The sequence below is a fragment of the Gadus chalcogrammus genome, chromosome 11 (genome assembly GCF_026213295.1).
Source record: "Gadus chalcogrammus isolate NIFS_2021 chromosome 11, NIFS_Gcha_1.0, whole genome shotgun sequence".
Lineage (NCBI taxonomy): Eukaryota > Metazoa > Chordata > Actinopteri > Gadiformes > Gadidae > Gadus > Gadus chalcogrammus.
Genome location: NC_079422.1, coordinates 14,141,080 through 14,162,338, shown reverse-complemented (window position 1 = coordinate 14,162,338; position 21,259 = coordinate 14,141,080). Strand labels below are relative to the sequence as shown.

Here is a 21,259-nt window from a genome sequence, read left to right as displayed (position 1 = left end):
CCGTCTCTCCATCCAAGCTCACCACAAAACGGGTCGCAGTGAGGAGGATTAGGAAGGTGGAGGATAATCGAGCTGATCACTGGAGGACCAGGGAACACTCTCCACATATGAACGTCCGTTAGAATACAGTAAGCATACAGCACAGCCTGCACGGAAACATAAGACAGTAGGATAGATTTTTTTTTGAGTATGCTGTGATAAAATATTCCAAATCAGCCTTTTCTGTTTTTCCCAAACGGGGTTACCACGAAGGAAATTTAACATGCCTGATTTCCTACTACAACCAGCCGATGATTGTTCCAGAAGGACATGAGCAATTCGTCACAAAACATTCCCTTATTGCGATCGTATAGAGATACCCTCTTTCTAATGATACCTAGGACACTCTGGGTCAAGTCAACCTAATTAAAGCGACGGTGAACATTACACGCCGTAAAGATAGAAACTAGTTAATTCAGGTCCTATGTTTGTTTTTCTTTTTCAAGCCTATTATATAGTATTAAGTACATAGTATATAGTATACATAGTAGTAGGCCTGCCTCTCTCAGTGGGTACGTGGAGGGAACCTGGGAGGACGTTCTTTGGGGGGGGTGGGGGGGGAGCGTATTTGACGTTGCTTCTCGAGGTTCGTAACGCCGGGGAGAGAAGATGTCGGGCCAGACACTGACCGACCGCATTGCCGCGGCCCAGTACACGTTGACGGGCTCCGACGTGTGCCGAGCTGTATGCAAGGCTACCACACACGAACAGACTGCACCAAAAAAGAAGCACCTGGAATGTAAGTATGAATGCCCTTCCATCCTTTATCCGAACCCCTCCACCTTCTCCACCTCCTACTCCTCTGTTCCCTCTGACAGCCAGCCCCCCGTGGATACCATGCAAGTTACACACTCGCCACTGTGTGCCTGGGTGGGTGTGTGGGTGTGTGTGTGTGTGTGTGTGTGTGTGTGTGTGTGTGTGTGTGTGTGTGTGTGTGTGTGTGTGTGTGTGTGTGTGTGTGTGTGTGTGTGTGTGTGTGTGTGTGTGTGCCTGGGGGGGGGGGGGGGGGGGGATGTGTTTGTGTCTCTGCGTGCATGTGTGTAATACAATTAATGGACATTTTCGAGTTAGATTTAATCAACGAAAAACAGACCTGATGTGAAACAGAGGAACAGGACACTTAATAATCATGAGATCGTTTTTGGCATTCCCTTCTCGTTCCCAGGTTGACTCACAGGCTGCTTAATGAGTTGGTTCCTGCTTCAGACCGGCAGGGAATACACAGCCAGGGCTGATGTAGGTGTAGCTGCCTCAAATGCTACTCCACATGCACATCCAACCAGTTGATGTGCAGGGAGCTACCATCTGTCCAGAACGGATGGTATAGGATAAAGTTTTCTTTGAACGCTTCTAAAACTACACACAGATGGTTGGCAACCATAATGCAAGTCAACCATATACCTGATGTACAGTATGGGCAGTTGGAATCCATACCCTAATTGTTGTGTGTATGTGTGTTTGACATGTGGGCGTGGCGCAACGTGTGTGTGTGTGTGTGTGTGTGTGTGTGTGTGTGTGTGTGTGTGTGTGTGTGTGTGTGTGTGTGTGTGTGTGTGTGTGTGTGTGTGTGTGTGTGTGTGTGTGACTCCTGTCTTACAGTGCCCCACTGAGAGTTTTCTATTCAGTCTTTAGGCTGAATATAGATTTAGAGAGGCTGTCTGATAAGAAGAAGAGCAGTGATGAAATGCTGGAACAGGTCCTCTGGTGAGATACTCAGCATATCTTACAGCTACCACTAGTGTTGAGGACATCCATATACAAGCCAAAAGTCTGTCACGTTGAAATATCAATCCTCTCCTATAACCACAAGCACTCTGTATTACTGATCGTGATTACACCCGCCCATGGATTTCACAAGAGCCTCTGGCGTCTGTGCTCTCTGCGTTAACACATTCAAATAGTTCACAGCCCAATCCATTCTGCATGCTATAGTACTGCAACTGAACGGTTTACCATAACTTAACAATAGTTTAGACTTTAAGGACGTTTACTGGACTGAGGAAGACCATTTCTGACAGACCCAGCCTCTTTATTACACCGTTGGCAGTGATTGGATAACGTGACTGGTTGTGTTTTTGATAAGAGGTTGTGTGAATTGCAAGGTGATATACTAACATAATTACACCTGGAAATGCAGTTTTGAGTATAGGTATGTCCTCCGAATTACAAACTGCAGTGGGTCTGGAACCTCTCCGTTCATTTTCAATTTTGTCAAGGGGTGTCACCAACAGGCACAGATCAAAATGCCTCTGGCAGCCAAATGGATAGGCCTACGACCAATCACAGCAGTGAAACGGGTGACGCAGCACGGAGCGACGAAAACATTGTAAACAGAGAAGAGCTGCCACTACATCGGCGGCAGCCAGCTTTGTCGAAAATGCCTCTACGGTCCTCCCATGCAACATCATCGTATTTATCCCGCCTCATATTAGATAAACGGTTGTGATTGGTCGGCCTATCTCATACTGGGTAGAAATATTTTTTGTATGAGGGGGAAAGTGAATGAGCTAGCAAGATTCGTCTGGCTAATTCCGCCTCGGTGCTATAGAGTGGATTTTGACTCTCAATATGAGGGATATAGGAGCATTGGCAAGAATTCAATCTTAAAGGTGTGTGTGTCTGTGTGTGTGTGTGTCTGAAAGTGTGTCTGTGTGTATGGGAGGGAGGGAGATGGGGTCATTTCCCAGCTGTTTATCATGGTTTTAATCATTCGCAAACCTACTAGCCGAGGATGTGTCAGCATTTATTTTGCATCTCAAAGTGCATATTAAGCAGCTCCTCCCTTCTCCCACGGCGATTGGCAAGCTACAGCAGTCAGCCATTTTTACACAATCAGTCTTGAGTCTGGTGTCAACGAGTTCACCTGCTAGACTGAAGACATTCCCATCAGTGGGGTTCCTGTTAAAAGGATTCAAAGTGGATTCAGTCGACGATGTGTAGTTCCGTACGGATTACTTAACTTTTTATGTTTGGACGTTCATTCTTTTTATTCATAACTTGTCTGTGTGACCTTCATGTTTGTATTTAGAGGTCAGAAAACGAGGGTGCCGTCTAGTTCAATATGGACCACATCGTAGAATCACCACCAATGAAATGCTCAGTAGTAGGCCTACCTTAGTGGTCACATAGGGTGTGCTTCATGGCAGCTAAGGAATAATGCCTTTCTTTAAAGTATACTATATAAGGTAAAGAAATACCTAAATGAATTACACAGTGACTGTTAAGCCGCTTGTATCTATAGTTTGTTGGAAGGATACAGCTATTGTTGAGGTTTACTTCTGAGTTACTACAGTAGTGGATTTATTTTCTGTTGCTGTATTGATCTTTGGGAAATTCACCCTGCCTTTCTCCTCCAAGAGAAAGTGCCCTGTGGAGGAGATGATGTCACTTTAGTTTCAAATGAGATAACATTATGGTCTGAGCTGGGTTGACAGTGACCCTCCATACAAATTAAAAATTACAAAGTGATGTCAATAAAATCTAAGTAGTTGTTTGGTGTCTATCCAAACCCTACATTTTCATATTTCGTATTCATTTCATTTTTGGATGCCAAAAGTTCTGGCCTGGATAGAGATCTGAGGACAGGGAGCCAGCCCGAGATCCATCCCACGGTAGGGTACAGTAGCAGCACTTTGGGTGACTGCCAAAGGAAGAATGCACCCCATGACCCATCCCATGCCCTCCTCTATGGCCAATCAGACCGTTCTTCTTAAGCTCCCTTGTGAACTCTGTGGCCTTGCTGCCCTCACGGTAAAGGGAGCCATGATTTAATGTGAAAGGTTAACATTCCCAAAGGTTGGGCCTGTTTTTTGCTTGTTTTTTGTATGGTTGATAACCCCTGTTGCTTTCCTCTTTTCCCGTTCCGGCAACCCTTCTCTTGCTAACACAACCTTCAGAGGGACCCACTTTTCATGGTCATCATCTGCATCATCACCATCATCCTCTTCATCCTGTTCTTGTTCCTGTGCTTGTCTGTGATGAAAATTCTGATTCACAGACAGGGCTTAACACCTATCATTGTGTGCATGTGGAAGAGTGTGAGTGGGAGTGTGTACAATACAGAGCCAAGGAAGGGAAGCTGGTTAGCATTAGCCATGGGTGCAATCTCATCCCGCATACGATGGATCACTGAAACAGGAATGCATTCATTAATGCAAAGCACCAAAGCATTGTCGCCAGCGATGATATGACCCGAAGCGTCTGATCGTCAGCCTGAGCATTCACACCAGCCCTGAGCTAATTATTTACTGCTCACATTACGAGACTGTCAGTCGCCCGTGACAAGCCCTTCCATTCAGGACAATCGGTGTCTGTTTTTTCCACAATGACCCGGTGAAACATGAATCGGTGTGGGTTAATTTACCTCACCTTACTTTTGTTCTTCTTTGGGGCCCCACCAGCAACCAAGTTGAAACATACCTAGACATACTTCTACAATGACAAACAACCCTTACAGATAAAGTGAAGGCCTATCCTGCGATAATTATGCAATTAGCCAAGTCAATGGACTACTAGTTTACTTGCAGTTGTAAATTACCTCCATTACTAACTGATTATGTCTATCACAACCGTCATCACTTCATCATCATCACCAGCATCATCACTTCACCCTCCCCTAACATTATTGACAACGCTATGTTGCTGCAAATTTGCCCATATTTATCTGGCTATGATTGCATACCCTTACGACTTACCGTGGTACCTCTGAGCACATGGCCCCCTGGGCAGACAGTGGCGAAGGGCCTTGTCTGCACCCAGGCCGGGTATCAATAATGCAGGAAGGTCTAGGGTTTCCTGCTGTTTAATCAGTCGATTCAACTTCTGATCTCTGCCTCGCGACAGGGTTGCCTCTTTGCCAGGGAGCTCAATCACTGTGGGAAAAGTTCTCTCTATTTTGTGCTGCGGCAGTGCATCGCTGTGCTGTAAACATCCAACAGTGCATCGCTGTGCTGTAAACATCCAACAGTGCATCGCTGTGTTGTAAACATCCAACAGTGCATCGCTGTGCTGTAAACATCCAACAGTGCATCGCTGTGCTGTAAACACGAGTGTCAGCATTAACGCTCCTTGGCGAGACTTGTTTCCTTTTTGTCAAGGGCACTCGCAAATCGAGAAATCAAATAGAAAAAAGAATACTATAGTAGAAGAAGAAGCAAACTTAAAATGAGGATAAAGACAGATTCTGCTGTTTAAAAAAAGTAGGAGGGATCAGTCAGGAAAAAAGAAAGAAAGAGTTGCGCGACATAAACAGACCATGAAGGCCCGTTGTATTCACACTGTGATGGCACAGTCTCACCGGATACTACAGTCTCAGAGGGCTGTGGGCACACAGGAGATGTCACCTCAGGCGCACACCATGCTTGGCCCAGGCGCCGCACGTGAGGCTCGTGGCTCCCTTGGCGGGGCATGAGAATCTTGCGACACCCTTGCAACACCCTAGGTGCCGGCAAGGCAGGGGAGGCTTCCACCTCACTAGACCCGAGCATGGCACTGGAGGATGGCAACCCACCCTAGGCTCCGTCACAGCATGGAAGGCTCACACGGCTCTAATGCGCACAGGCACAGAATAGGAAGCTCGCACCACCTTAGGGCATGGCTCGGTTTGTGAGGGCTAGCGGTAAATTGCTAGCACTCCGGGCTACAACATTTGGTGGGAGGAGATGGTGGAAAACTATCAAGAGTTGATGAGTGACGGAGAATACTCATCAACTCAAAAGGATTACGAGGATATTTGCTAGCAAAGGAAGCAAGCTGGCTTATTGAAGGCTTATGTGGCTGCTATGTGCTGTGAGTAAAGAGCACAGTAAGATAGCAGAGGATATTTCATAGTTTTGACATTGCCTCTGCCCTGCAGTAAACTAAAATAAATGTGATATTCTATCCTGAGATGAGAGGAACAAAGGATGTGATGGACTTCCCTGCTTCAACAGTAACCCTATTAGTAACAGCAGTAGTCATTAAAGCAGCATCGATAGCACTAGATGTAGCTGTAGACATAGCACTAGATGTAGCTGTAAACGCAGCACTAGATGTAGCTATAGCACTCGATGTAGCTGTAAACATAGCACTAGATGTAGCTGTAAACGTAGCACTAGATGTAGCTGTAGCTATAGCACTAGATGTAGCTGTAGACATAGCACTAGATGTAGCTGTAAACATAGCACTAGATACGGTTGTAGCTATAGCAGTAGATGCATTTGTAGCCAAAGCACTAGCTGTAGCTGTAAACATAGCACTAGATGCAGTTGTAGCGATAGCACTAGTCTCAGAAATAGGAGCAGCATTTGCAGCTGTGGTTGTAGCAGTAGCTGTAGCTTAAAGCTGTAGCAATAGCCCTACTAGATGTAGCCATACTAGTAGTGTAGTGTTTCCCCTACGAAAAATACTGACTAGTGCTCTGCTATAGAAGAATAAAAAAACACATGATGATGATGTAGGTGGCATAAGCTCATGAATGTCTTTGGATTGTATGTAGGACCCGTAAAGAGTGAAATTAACACATACGTGACCCTATCAAAAAGAGGGAGCCTACATCTTTGATTGTGTTGGCTCGATGCAACAGTGTTATCAAACCCGGACAATGGTAAGTCTACACCTTGCAGACCGACAATTGTATTTACGCTAACATTAATGCCAAACAAATGCCTGCTATTTCTAGTTAGGTTATATTGTTATATATGGGACTGCCTCACATATACAGTAGCTCTACTGGCATCAGTGATCACATTCATCCTCTGCATCCGCTCAAATCACAATTGTGCACGCCCACATCAGCTACGTGCACGCCCACATCAGCAACGTCCAAGACCACCATCAGCACCGTGCACGACCAACATCCGCACCGCCCACTCCCACACCAGAACCGTGTATGCCCCACATCAGCACTGTGATCACACACATCAGCACTGTGATCATCATCACACACATCAGCACTGTGCACGCGCACATCAACAAAGTGCACATCACACACAGCTCAGCCAGGTTGCTGGAAAATATGCATAGGGAAAAGACTGAGTGTCATTAGCTACAGTAGTAACATTAGCTACAGGCGTAGCTTACACACTTAGCGTAGCTTGCGTCATAAACCCAGTAGCAGCAGAAGATCATATGGCCACGTGTCTTCCTGCCTCTCTGGTCTTTGCATTGTAGTGTTCCTCTGCTTTACTGTTGCACTGGCTCTCTGGATGGGTAATTATGAGTAATTTCCCCCCCCCGGCAGCATCTGTGTGCTGCTCAAGGGGGGAGAAGAGCTATATATAAACATGGTGCTTTCACTGTTCATTCATTTGAGTTCCAACAATCCCCCCCCCCCCCCCCTTCCCAATGGCATGGCTGCATGTCATCATGTGCTGCAAGGCTGCATGGTTGCACGGCTGCATGGCTGCATGGATGCGTGACTGGATGGATGCATGGCTACATGGCTACATAGGTGGGGCTTGAGCTTTGCACACACGCACACCATAAGATGTATGCCATTCAATTATAATATTCTTTATCTGCAATCCAAATAAGCATTGACAGAAATAGTTATACAATTAAAAGATGTGGATTAGTGTGTCACACAAAATATGTTAAGAAAATATATGCCTGGCTTCAAATTGATATAAAGTAGTCAGCCAGGTAGTTATCTAGCATTTTTCTTATTGGTACTATCATATCCTTAAAGAATCGATGTTCCATTATTGCCACCGAACCTGCTCGACAGTGGAATGGCTCACTCTGCGTTTGGCTTTTGTTTCTACTGCGTGAGGACTTTGGCTGCGGCCATTTAGCTTTTGTCTGTGATTCACCACCGGCATTGTGACCACATCATTCCTGTCTGATTGTCCGGAATACAAAATGTACTTTACTTTACGGAATCCTTGAGTTCCAATGACTAAGTGTGATAGATGGTTGCCCAGGCAACCATCTTGGCACGTCCTCACTGGTACTCTGGTGTGTACGACATTCTGAACAGATTCTGCTGTCTCCGTTCTTGTGCCTGTGGCTGTTGAGGAGTGTCATGTGGGGATGTGCACTTGCTCAGTGAATCGTCTCCTGTTTCTTGGTTTTGATATCGGTTACTCATTTGTAAATGTGCGATAGCGGTGCACTATCTGCAATCGATGACCCTTCCCCCTTCCCCTTCTTCAGGGTCTTGGTCTTACTCCACATACTACTATATACAAGGTATATAATGACAGGGTATATAATGACAGCCTCTGTAAGGTTCTATAAATAAGGCATTACTTACTCATAAGTCTTTTTGGGTTAAAGGATCTTCGTAATGACCAAATGTGATTATCTGGTTGTGCAGTAATGTAAGTTACAGCTTCTTTTGTTGTGGATGAGCATTGGTCATGGGTTTGGTTCGGGTTAGAATGTGACCCTGTTACTTCACTCAAGTCTGCCGTTTTGGGTTCTTCTTCCCCACTGATGCATTCGGAAATGGTTGATCACACAGTGCTTTTCTATGTTCATCAGATCGGGAAGGGATCAGCCTGTCCCTGGGTCTCTCGGTGTTGCACCTGGCTGGCGGTCTGTCCATCCGTTGGCGTATAGGCCTGCATCTCATTTCCTTCCCCGAACCAAGAGATGCTGGCTCTGGTCAGCAGTGGGAGAGGAGGTTGTGACAGCATGATGATGTCAGCATGACTTTTCATATGCTTTTCTGTGGGAGTTTCATATGTTGTTTTCTGTGTGTCATGACTCACAGAAAAAACAAACATTGTGATAAATATATTGTACTAAATCTCTCTCTCTCTGTACCTAAGGGAATAGGTGTACAAACATTTGGGCATTTTATCCTTGTCTATTTTGCAGTCCCAGTTATAGCTACTTTAGTCTGGTCTTCAGCCAGAATCCCTGTAATGAGGAATGCTGGTTCTATTGAAGCCTATACACAGTGTGACAGTATGTATGTCTGATTGCTTGATTGCATACAGAGAGAGTACAGGAAATCACACTGCCAGGGTTACGGGTTTGATTCCCATTTCCCACGCTAACACCACCCATGCTAAGACTATGTAAACATAGAGCTCACCGAGTGGGGATAGCATGTATTAAAATGGTGACAGTTTGAGTGTGGTAGGCTATCTATTTATAACTCCTCTATGCTGCAGTTAAACACACGTGCACACACGGGGCTGTGACACACACATCATGCTAGGACGTGGCCCTTCTCCTTCCTGCTTTGCTGCACAATGATGCCTCAGGTACTCTAGCTCTCTCTCTCAGTCTGCCTCTCTCTCTGCCTCTTTCTCTGCCTCTCTCTCCCTCTCTCTTAGCCTTGCTCTCTCTTGCTCTCTCTCTATCTTTGCTTGCTCTCTCACTCTCGCTCTCTCTCTCTCCTCTGTAGAACGACAGATCATGTTAGAGATTGTCGTTCTCCCTGGGATGCATGACCTTGTGTCGGCGGGCCTTAAATGTGTGTGGGCGGCGCTACAGATTCTGTAAAGGACACTCAAGGAGGAACACGACATTATACCGTTTTATAAATATCAGATACCACCCTCAATCCAAATCAAATATAATATATCAGCAAAACAGCAAATGTTGCTTGCCGTTTAGTTTGTGATAGGTGTGTGTGTTGGACTTTGGCGATTGGTAATCTCTCGCTGTTGAACCCACGGCTATTGCAATCACTTAATGTCCATCATAAGACTGCAACAGCCGGGCTTGACCAAGACTGAACTATAATGCATTATACCACAGCATTGGTTAATACTTAATCCTGATTGTTTCAAAAAATTTAAACTGTGCAAGCTGAAGTCAATACACAAATTACATTAGGCCTATAGAGGAAAGTTACTAATATTTTATGTATTATGTTTCATTGTAAGTAACTGTGGTGTAAGCAGAATATACCACAACCGGTTATTGGTACATAGTGTTCGTTAGTGTTATCCTGCTTTGCCTCGGTATAAGCACAATAAACCACGAACCGTTATTGGGACATAATGTAATTTAGCAGTACTTTAAATCTCCATCGCGTCACATGGTTCAGCTTGAGATCTTTGCAAACATAATCTTAAAACCAAGCTGGTGGAGGAATTCATTTTCCATTAAAATTAGATTGTTATTATTTAGGTTAAATGATGGTTGTTTGTTTGTTGTCATAAGGTTAGTTTGCTGCCTGCATGTCTGTCAGTCTGTGTGTCTCCGGGATTATCCTAAATATTGTGTGTGTGTGTGTGTGTGTGTGTGTGTGTGTGTGTGTGTGTGTGTGTGTGTGTGTGTGTGTGTGTGTGTGTGTGTGTGTGTGTGTGTGTGTGTGTGTGTGTGTGTGTGTTTACAGATCATAGTTTGTGCTTCTGGGTTCTCGTTCCTAGAAATCGTATAGCAATGGTAGATGTCGAGTAGATGAAGTGGGAGGTGGTAGATGGATGGATGGATGGTTGCTCAGAATGACTGAAAGATGGATGGATGGAAGGATGGAAGGGGAGGAGAGTGCACTGTGGCGTGCATGGTTGCTTGTCCTTGTTCTTCTTACTTGTCCACATCTCTATCATCATCATCTTCGTTGACATAACATTGACAGTTTTTTTTTACGTTTTTTCTTTTTATGAAATATACATAGAATAACAATTATATACATCAATGAATGATATGAATGATTACAATATATATAATTTATGCAAAAAGTTGTACTAAGTCAGTAAGTAAGTAGGGCTTTGTTTATATAGCACTTCCTATGCACACAGTTACAAAGGGTTCTACATACACACCCATAAAAATAAACATCATTAAAAGAACTAAGTACAAATAAATAACAAAATCAGAGACCAAACTAAAACTTAAACTAAACCATATTTAAAAGACAAGACTGAGATGCAGATCTAAAGAAGACTTGCCTTTCAAGATGTACTTCTAGAAGCTGCTTAAAACAATCCAAAGATTCAGCGAATCGGATAGATGGGGGAAGATGGTTCCGGAGAGTTGAGGCTAAAATTGAAAAAGTCACCTTTAGTTTTGCGATTGGAGCGAGGGATGTATACACAGGTCAATGTGTGTAATTAACACAATTACATAAGACTAATGTCATTGTGTTAAACGTTTATCTCCTGTGCCAACTCGTTGAGGACGGGATCCATCCAGGCGTGTCCCCTTTGGCCGCAGCAGTTACGACTGAAAGGACCTAAATGTCTCAACCAAAGTGACGGATGGGTATGGACACGTACGTGTATTGGTAATGACGGACGCTATTATGCCCGTGAGGAAAAATCAATAGCAATCTCCTCTGTCTGGCCTTGTGCCTGGGCAGTGTATGGAACAGATAGGGGCGTGGCACGGCTAACAGGACAGAGAGACTTGACCACCGGCTCTCCTCTGTGCCCTACTCAGCCGAACCCCAAGCCCTCATGAAACAACTAGAGTCACGGACCGGAGTTCTAAATCTAAACCCACGTCTATTTGCTTTGGTTTTCCTCCTTGTTATCCGCCCCCTCGCTCTGTCCTTCATGACTCCACAGTGGAGGGCTGGGCTGCTGGCGTCGCTGGAGCTTGATATTGTGATGCGGCGACAGGGTCAGGGGGTTTGGTTACATGCCGGGAATCTCTTCTGGTTTTGATCCCTTGTCCATGGGGAGATTATTCAGAGATACTCTGTAGGCAGTTGACGATGGATCAAGCCTGTAGATGGAGGTGTTTTTTCTATTCAATGCTGGCTGTCAGGAAGGAAACGTGGCTTGTTATCTCTTTAACCGCATCTCTCTTATCTATTCCTTCAGCTTGCCGTGTGTGTCTCTCTTAGAAGGACAGGGCAGCTTCCCTTCTGACGCACCATGTTGCCCTTACACCTCTCCATCCCTCTCCTTCTCTCCCTGTCCCTCTTATAAACTCCATCCTGGTTAATATGCCTTGTATCTCTCTCCCTCCCTCCATCTCCCTCCCTCTCTTTATTTATCTGCTATGGAATATTCCATTCCTCTTCCATTCGGGTTTATAGCGAAAAGACTCAATTCTGATATTAAGAATTGTACAAACTCATTTGTCGTCTTGCTTAAAATGAAGAAAACTATTATGTTATTTATGTTATGTCTATATGTTATTTTGAATATATCCATGCTTTTTGCAAATGCATAGATGTACTTAGAAATGTGCTCAGGTCATTAGTGAATTAAGCAATAGATCACGACAGGCTGTGGTATGTGCTCATTATACCATTGTTGACCCCCTTCACAGTGGTATAATGAGCACATACCACTGACTGAAGTGATCTATTGCTTTTATACAACGGTTACTATTATGGCAAAACGAAAGTCATAGACACTCTACATTTAAAAATAAACCAAGAAAGTCAAAGTGACCGTTTTATTAAAGAATACAAAAAAGTAGTCCCTCCTGGCTGCCTTCAAAATGCACGACGGTCGCTATGCAACACACTTTAGCGTCCCTCCGAGAGAAGGCTCCGATAGAGCGGTTTGCCGGCAATTTATCCTATGGAGCAGTTCACTCGGCGTGTGCCTAAGCTTTCGTTAGTCTCTCCATCGTCTTGCTCACTCCCGGAGTAACAACATTACACCCTCTCCATCATTCAACATATTTTTTACTTTATAACTGTTTCTACTTCCAGGCGCGAGTGATATGCAAACTTTCACAAAATGATTGGGCATCATAGCAGTTATGTATACGCTCATTATACAACAGTTAGGAACCAATCAGATCACTGGATTCAAGCCACCCGTTGTATAAAGTGTATTATAGCGCTTTTGGTCACCGCGTACCACCATGTAGGACCCTGGGACCACCATGTTGGACCCTAGGACCACCATGTTGGACCCTGGGACCACCATGTTGGACCCTGGGACCACCAGTGTGGTATCCTGGGGGGACCCACATGAAATATGGTGAACTGGCAGTACAAGCCAGAGATAACTGATTGCCTAACTACCAAGTAGTTAATATGTGGAACTAAGGCTGGGGCAACCCATCCTGGCCATGTAGGCAGGATGGTAGAGACATCAATATTTTCCCAGGACTACTCAAGCATGAATGGAATATCATCAGATATATATTTTTGAATGTATTTGGATTTTTTGTTTCAATGATTTTACAAAGTTCAGTACAACATCTGAAAATCAAAGTTTCGTAATCATTCCTAAGTACAACCTCAAATCCCTAAGGTATAAAAATCAAAGAAAACGCAATAAAGGTATACGTATACACCCAATAAACACAGCAATGAGTCACACATTGTACATCTTAACATTATCCTGTGTTCCCCTTCTCTCCTTCCTCCTCCTCCTCCTCCTCCTCCTCCTCCTCCTCCTCCTCCTCCTCCTCCTCCTCCTCAGGTCTGATCCAGGCCACCCAGGAGAACACAGTCATTGTCCCCACAATGGCGGACACGCTGTTGGAGAGGGTGGGCAATGCCAGCTGGGTGGTGGTCTTCAAAGCTCTGATCACCACCCACCACCTTATGGTGCACGGCAACGAGGTGAGCTGGGATTGTGTGTGGATGGTGCATATATACCGGTATGCATACTGCGTGATATGGTGCAAAAATTACGACACCAACAGGAACCTAAATGCCTCCTATTTTATTGGAAGAATGTGTGTAGGAGGAGAGAGTTTAATTATTCCAAAGATTCGTACAAACATTTCGATTTAAAGTATTTTCAATTTTCTGCATGCGTCCTTCTTTACCTGTACCTTTTGACCACTGGCATAAGGGATAACAATACAATAGCACACACACACACACACACACACACACACACACACACACACACACACACACACACACACACACACACACACACACACACACACACACACACACACACACACACACACACCACACACACACACACACACACAAACACACACACACTGGGAGGAACCAGCATAATATAGTAACACACTTTACCTCCAGCTTCTCCAGTACTGCTCTGAGCACCGCTGCATTCCTGCATACCACTTATTGCCTTGATGACAGCTGTACCAGGGCCGCCTCGGCGGTCCAGACAAACCCTCTCCTCTGCTCTCACATAACTGATACCCGCCCCCACACACACACACACACACACACACACACACACACACACACACACACACACACACACACACACACACACACACACACACACACACACACACACACACACACGCACGCACGCACGCACGCGCGCGCGCAAGAAGAGGAGGACTAGAGCAGATTATAGACTAGAGAATGGGATGGTTCAAAGAAATCCAGAGAGAACCGGATCATGTGGAGGAGAGGGAAAAGAATGTTCAGAAACAAACAACCATGCAAACAGGCGATGCACAGTGGGAATATGTGAGAGAAAGAGGAAGAACCGATGTATGGAGCACTTTGGCTGAGCACCCAAAGCGTCTTCGGGAGAGAGCTTTAGAAATCCAAAGTATTAGTATGATTATTATTATGGGGGGTCGACCTCTGAATCAGAATAAGGGAGGATGAACAGAGGTGACACTGTGTAAGCTAGAGAGAGAGAGAGAGAGAGCGTAGGAGGGAGATAGAATACATTTCTTACAGATGCTGCTATGGGCAACAGAGCTTAACCCATAATGAGCTTGATTAAACTAGCTATGCCTCGTTCTATTGGTTTGCCATCGTGAAATGCAATCCCCTCTCTTTCACTTGGATAAGACTATATAAATTTGTGTGCAAGTGTGTGGCTCGCCCACCTTCTCCACTGTCATGGCAGGGACCCATTGCTGTACTGTGAAAGGTAAATAGTAGAGCAAGGGGCTCCAGATGGAGCAGGATTGTTCCCCCCTCTCCCTGTGTCACTGCTGTAATGAAACCCTTCTATCAGTGACCAGGGGTAATTGAAGCGCCAGGACGTTCTGTTCCACTAGCCTCCCATGCAACAGGAGTGGGTGTGCTGGCTGTTGACAGCGGTGTTGTGACTGTATGTGTGTAGCTCCACGGTAAGCCTGCCTATAGGGTTAGGCTTGGCGTGGATTTACACTCCATGCATGAAGCCATGTGTCGCTTTGTGTATGTATGGTTGGGTGTTATTAGAGTCCTGCTCTTGAGAGTGGTCCTTGGGGAGGTATTATTATATAGTGAGTGTCGGTACCTATATAATGGGCCAGGGACTTGGCTCTATTATTGGAGTTCAATGTCTAAGTTGAAACCGTATACCAATGTTAATTCCGTGCCATTTTAGTTCAATCTTGCATTTGTTCATCCTTTTCTTCATCCCGATCAATCACTTAGAAAGTGTTGTAAATATCACATCTTAATCACTATGAACCTTCAATTTATTTTCAGAGCCCCTTTATTTAAAACGATTGTGTCTGAGCTTGCATATTTGGGGCTGTTGGATAACAGAACCATTAAACATTATGAGCAGTTCATGTGCCTATAGCTCCCCCTGTAGCAGAGTGAACTAACCTTGTGTATCTGTGATCTCCAACAGAGGTTCCTCCAGTTCCTGGCCTCCAGAAACACCCTCTTCAACCTCAGCAACTTCCTGGATAAAACTGGTTCACATGGTGAGTAGAGATGCACATATCTGACTGGAGCCTACAGTCCATTCAGCAAGCCTTCATTTTATTTTGACACGTGTACCGTTTAATCTAATATGCATGCTAATGCTCCCGCTCAAACCCTTAACCCTTTTGAGTTCTCTCCATGCATCATTTAATTTGATAAAATCTGATTGGACTACGCTACTTTGTTCCACGATGCTAGACTCGCATGTCTCTAGCACTGTCAACACTTTTCCCCTCTTAAATATGCTGTAGATACGAAAAAAGATTTTGAAAGTAGACAACCTAAAATAAATCCCCTCCCCTTATGCTCCAAGCCTCACCACGTTTGTCCACCATTGAGAAGAGTTGCATTTCACATACCTCTAATTGACCGGCAAGAGGGATCCACCCCCCCAATCACAGAAGAAATTCCCTGTTGGTCAGAAAAAAGGCGGGAGAGGTGTACATACAGACACAGACTCATTCAACTCTAAACAGATTTTGTCCACTCACATGGCATTTTCACTCATTAGTTGTTAGCTGACAGATGGCTGTGCCAATGACACTCCCATAAATGCTCTTCAATCTCACCTACAGCACCCTTGAGCATTGCCACTTCTGCTCTGTGTCACACCATCCATTCAACAGCTTTTTGTTTGGTTTTTAACTTTATTTATCTCTTCATCCAATAACTCATCTGATTTCTAGACACCAGGCTCTCCCTGCGGCGATGTCAAACGATAATCAGTCGCTCCGTTGTAAATTTATTCATGTTTGTTCATTGTGGCAGTGCTGCCATGTTCTCACTTTTGTACCCCCTCCTCCCCCCCAGGCTACGACATGTCCACGTTTATCAGGCGCTACAGCCGCTATCTCAACGAGAAGGCCTTCGCCTACAGACAGATGTCCTTCGACTTCGGCCGAGTGAAGAAGGGGTGTGTGTTGTATTTCATCTCCAGAATTCTCCCTGTGTTATCCTGTTGCATGTGCTTAGAGAGAGAGAGAGAGAGAGAGAGAGAGAGAGAGAGAGAGAGAGAGAGAGAGAGAGAGAGAGAGAGAGAGAGAGAGAGAGAGAGAGAGAGAGAGAGAGAGAGAGAGAGAGAGAGAGAGAGAGATAATCACGTGAGAAGGTTGATTTTCTGTCTCTCGGCAACACACTGTCTAGTCTATCTGAACGCGGTTTCTGCCTTCCGCAGCTTCATGCATACTGAGCAGGCTGTTAGTTGTACTTAAAGCCCGGCACGCTCCGTACCTCTGGCACACACAAGGTCAACCTCTACAGAGGTGCAGAACTGAGGTGGATAGAGTTGAGCATTGGTGCTGTGGGCTTGGATAACCCAAGCCCCATCAGTGGTTCGCTGGCATACAGCTAGCATAGAACAGACTCCATTAACCGGGAAATCGACTGTCTGGCTGAATGGGCTGCATTTCTCTAGAGACTAGGAAATCGTTACTGGGAATTTAAGCCTGTGTATCTCAAATGGGAGGACCCTACATTGAAGCCCCTAGGGTTGCTTTTATGTACTGCTGTGGGGGGTTTGTCTTTGGAAAATGCTGGTTCAAGCAATAATGTCATTAACCCCCGTCCCGGGCCTTACGCCATCACATACTTCTCCCTCTCACGTCCTCGCCCCTCTGCCTCTCCTTCCCCGGTTCCAGTGCGGACGGAGCCATGAGGACCATGTCCGTGGAGAAGCTGCTGAAAGGGATGCCCACCCTGCAGAGCCAGATAGACGCGCTGATGGAGTTTGACGTGAGTGACAGTAACTATTACGTTGGATCTGAATGGACGTTGTTTCCAATAACATGGGAAAAAATGGTTTTGCGTACAATACTGCAAGTCATACTTTGTTTTTGCTTGTCAAAGGTTTACAAATGCAACTACACTCTTATGACATCAAACCTCTTGATAGTACTAACTTAAGTTTTTTCGGAAGTCAAATACACATCAGGGGTAAAACTGTCATTGTCAATTCCATAACTCAATGTGCTATCTGTAAACCAAAATCAATTGTGTATATTTATCTAGGTCCAGCCAAAAGATATGAACAACGCAGTGATCAACTGCTGCTTTCTGATGCTCTTCAAAGATCTGATCAAGCTGTACGCCTGCTACAACGATGGCATCATCAACCTCCTAGGTGCCCCAGTCACTCTTCTCCCAACAGATTTAAAGAAAAAGTCACTTGGGTTGCAGTTGTAGACACAACAATTGTCTGTTTTGCTTTCCAGAGAAATTCTTCCAGATGAAGAGAAGTCAGTGCAAAGACGGTCTTGAGATCTACAAGAGGTTCCTCACGCGAATGACCCGTGTCTCAGAGTTCTTCAAAGTCGCACAGGTAGGAGCGAAGATTAGTCTCACAAATCAGACATAGTGAACTGGGATTTTTCACTTTCTTTTGCTTCATATTTGTTCTGGACCAATCATGTTCCTGTAGGCGGGGATTTGTAACCTCAGTGAAGGTTTTTACTGAACACCATAAAGACTGGACAAAATCTGTAACATAGTAGGACTGCTGGATGACAAGTTCTGCTGTAACATAGAAGGATTGCTGGATCCTTGAACAAATGCAGATGGACATTCCAATCATATAACTGTAGATAAGCAAAAGTATTGACGAAAACCTTTCTAAAATGCCCGTATCTCTTCTTTTACAGCAAATGGGAATTGACAAGAACGACATACCGGAGCACACTCAGGTACACCCTGCTGTTGATCAGAAAGGCTCAGTTTTGGTTTTCCTTCCTGTTTATATAGTGCACAGTTCTTCCTTCTGGCACGACAATGGTATGGTGTTTATTTCTATCACCTGCTGCATGATTGGATCTTACTAATAGGCCCCGCCTCAGCGAAACAAAAGCAATAACCAGGCATGAATCAAAACATCACAGCACGGTGGGAGGTAGGGGGGAGAGGGGGGTCCCCAATGGATCCCCACTTCCTCCTGCGGCCCATGAGTTGTGCAGTCTGTCCCTGAGAGATGACACATCTTCTGCCAACTTCTCCTTCTTATTTGCAGAGATGCAGATTGATCGTACAGGCTGAGCGTGTGAGTAGCGTCTAGCGCACAGTATGTGCTAGCCTTGCGCGGGAGGGAGCTGCCAGCAAAGCTAATGCGGGAGGCATGGACATTTGAGGACTTGAGTGTTGAGCGCAACTGAATTGAGAGTGCGCTATGCGGTTGGTGGGTTTGTGAATGCTTAAAGCGTGCAGAAAGCAAACGGACGAAATGCGGACAGGGAGTGAAACGGATGAATGATGCGACTGAGAGGGAAGCAAACAGAGAATCCGAAACAGGATATTAGCTGTTGAGCTGCCGCGTGAGCATCTGCTTTCTACGGATCTGAACTAAACGCAGTTTTATTAGCTTGACGAAAGTGTCTTGTCACCACCGAGGGATTTCATATTCTGCGCATGGAGAGTTTTCATAATGTTTTGCATGTATGTTTTTTTAATGCTATACAGTAGGCTGTATAACAATGGAGCGTTTAATGATGACCAAATTAATTTCCTACATGGATAATAAAGTTTATCTTGATCTTTACCGTGACCAATTATTTGGTGCATTCAAATACAAATTTGAAAGTGAAAAATGGGAGATGTTTAACACTTCTCATATTGTTATTCAATACAGTATTCCCCAGCCTTCAATATACTAATTACCAATGTAGCATGTATTCACACATATATATATATTTGAAAATAATGTTCATTAAACAGTGACTGTGTCCGACCCCGATCTGCTTGGTCTGATCCACTGCTCCACTTGTCATGTTGTGGAAACTCTACAGCTAAGATTGGCTTGTGAAACCAAAAGCCCAGCAGTATCGATGACTCGCATTCAGAGCATGCTCTGGTCTTGGGCTGACTTATTTCCACAGAATGAGGTTGAACTATGAGTGGTTAATATGTCCATCTGACCTTTTTCTACGTGTTCATTTCATATTAGAAATAATTTTTGACATTTTGATAAACGTTAAATGAATCCAGTTAGGGTTATAAAGATGCACGACTGGCCTAAAACCTAGTCAAATGTAAATCGTGCATCGGATGTAACTGAAGCCTCGGCTGGAGAAGATGGATAATGGATGAGGCCCCAGTGTGTTTGTACAGGGAAGGAGCATGGGGAGGCCACTGTGCTGCTGGGCCTGACTGCATGAACCTGAGCTCTGGTCTCTAGGTGCAGCTTTTGGCAAGTTTCGGAAATGCAATCAACATTTTACTATGTTCTCTGCAAGATCCCGGAAGGATGCCCACATAAGGCTTTGGGGGATGTTAAAATAGAAAAGTAACTGAATCTGAAGACATGATTTAAATGGAGAGAAAGTTTTGAAAGTCACAGAATTCTGTGCCTTAATTGAATCAGCTTTATCGCTCCGCTTATTAACATCACAGTGTTGGAGGGATGGATTGAGATGATTCAAAGGATAAAGTTTTCTCAGAGGAGCACACATTACAAATATCCCTGCTCCGTGACAATATTACAAACCAGTCGGTTATTTTCACCTGGAGCAGACCAATTCTGGTCTGATCTCTGTGTGTGCTTATGAATGGACCACAGGGACACATCGTATAATACCTCTGGGCAGGTTTAACAAATGCTCTCTATTCCAGTACAGGCTCCCTGGAGCCTAGTTACCATGGAAGAAACTGCAGCAGGATCAGCATATGAAATAAGTGATGTACTACACCCAGTTCAGGTCCACTTGTCAGAGCTTGGGTCTTGTACCTTCTCAACGGATAGATCAAATAAAACACGGCTCGTTATCTATGAGGAAAAGTATGGCAGTCCGTCTCTGGATGGTTTGAGTGGGTGTGTTAGGAGTGTGGGTGCTTGATGTTCATTGACGCCACTGCCAACCCACAAGAGTTGTTTGTATTTCTGTGTTCACAATATATAGTCGGGCAACGGAGCAAGGAAATAAGTGGCGGTGGAGGATTTAGGGCGGCGTAGTCTAGAAGCCGTTTGTCAGTGCGATCCATTTAACTTCAACACTTTAAAACCCCATTAGCTGGTGGCCGACTGGCAGCAGACCTGCTGTTTTTTCTGTGTTGTTCTTACTGCTGCATGTTTTCCGGCGAAAAACTGCCTTTAGCAACTCAGCTGGGGCATGCTGTCACATGTGCATTGTGGATTTCCCATATTTTATTTTGTCCCTTAACAAGGTATATGTGCAAGTGTGATTAGCCGTTACAAGCCGGTAATCTGCCTCTTCTGACATCACAAGTGGGTGTGTCCACCTAGATGTGTGCTGGATAGATCAGACACACACACACACACCTGCTGGTATAATATGTCACCTTTAATATTGTCGCCCCCGCCGTGGTCCTCCTGACGGCAGAGAGGTCAGGTGGTGCTCCGTCCCTACACCCCACATACCCTGCCCACTCTCAGGACCTTGGAACCCTCCAGTAGCTCCTAGTTACTACTCCCCCTTTTTTACTTTCATCATCTCAGTGGACATATATCCATCTGATCCCAGCTATCCAACAGTGCCTTTGTTTCTAGGTAACTGTGTCAGGTGCATCTCCATGTCAATGTTAAACTCTCTCATGGGCCTCACTGTGTTCTCTATGGGTTCTACATGTATGGGTTGCATATGTAAGTGCTCTCTCCGCTGTGTGTGTGCTTCTACAGGCCCCACAGAGTCTTCTGGAGTCCTTGGAGACTCATCTCAACACTCTGGAGGGCAAGAAGCCGTGAGTAGACAGTCAAATCACTTCATTTGAGATTCATGTACGCAGCATGTGTGTCTGCTGAAATGTAAATTTGCAGTATTGTTAATATGATCT

General features: G+C 44.9%; 1 protein-coding gene across 1 annotated transcript; it reads left to right on the top strand.

Annotated features, from left to right (window-relative positions):
- Positions 1-640: 640 nt before the first annotated feature.
- On the top strand, positions 641-21,188 carry LOC130392082 (clathrin coat assembly protein AP180-like). The gene is made up of 9 exons (XM_056602505.1): positions 641-778; positions 13,314-13,456; positions 15,411-15,486; positions 16,298-16,400; positions 17,125-17,218; positions 17,495-17,606; positions 17,698-17,804; positions 18,124-18,165; positions 21,105-21,188. The coding sequence occupies exons 1-9, from the start codon at positions 649-651 to the stop codon at positions 21,168-21,170; spliced, it is 873 nt and encodes a 290-aa protein (XP_056458480.1). The 5' UTR covers positions 641-648; the 3' UTR covers positions 21,171-21,188.
- The last annotated feature ends 71 nt before the right edge of the window (positions 21,189-21,259 follow it).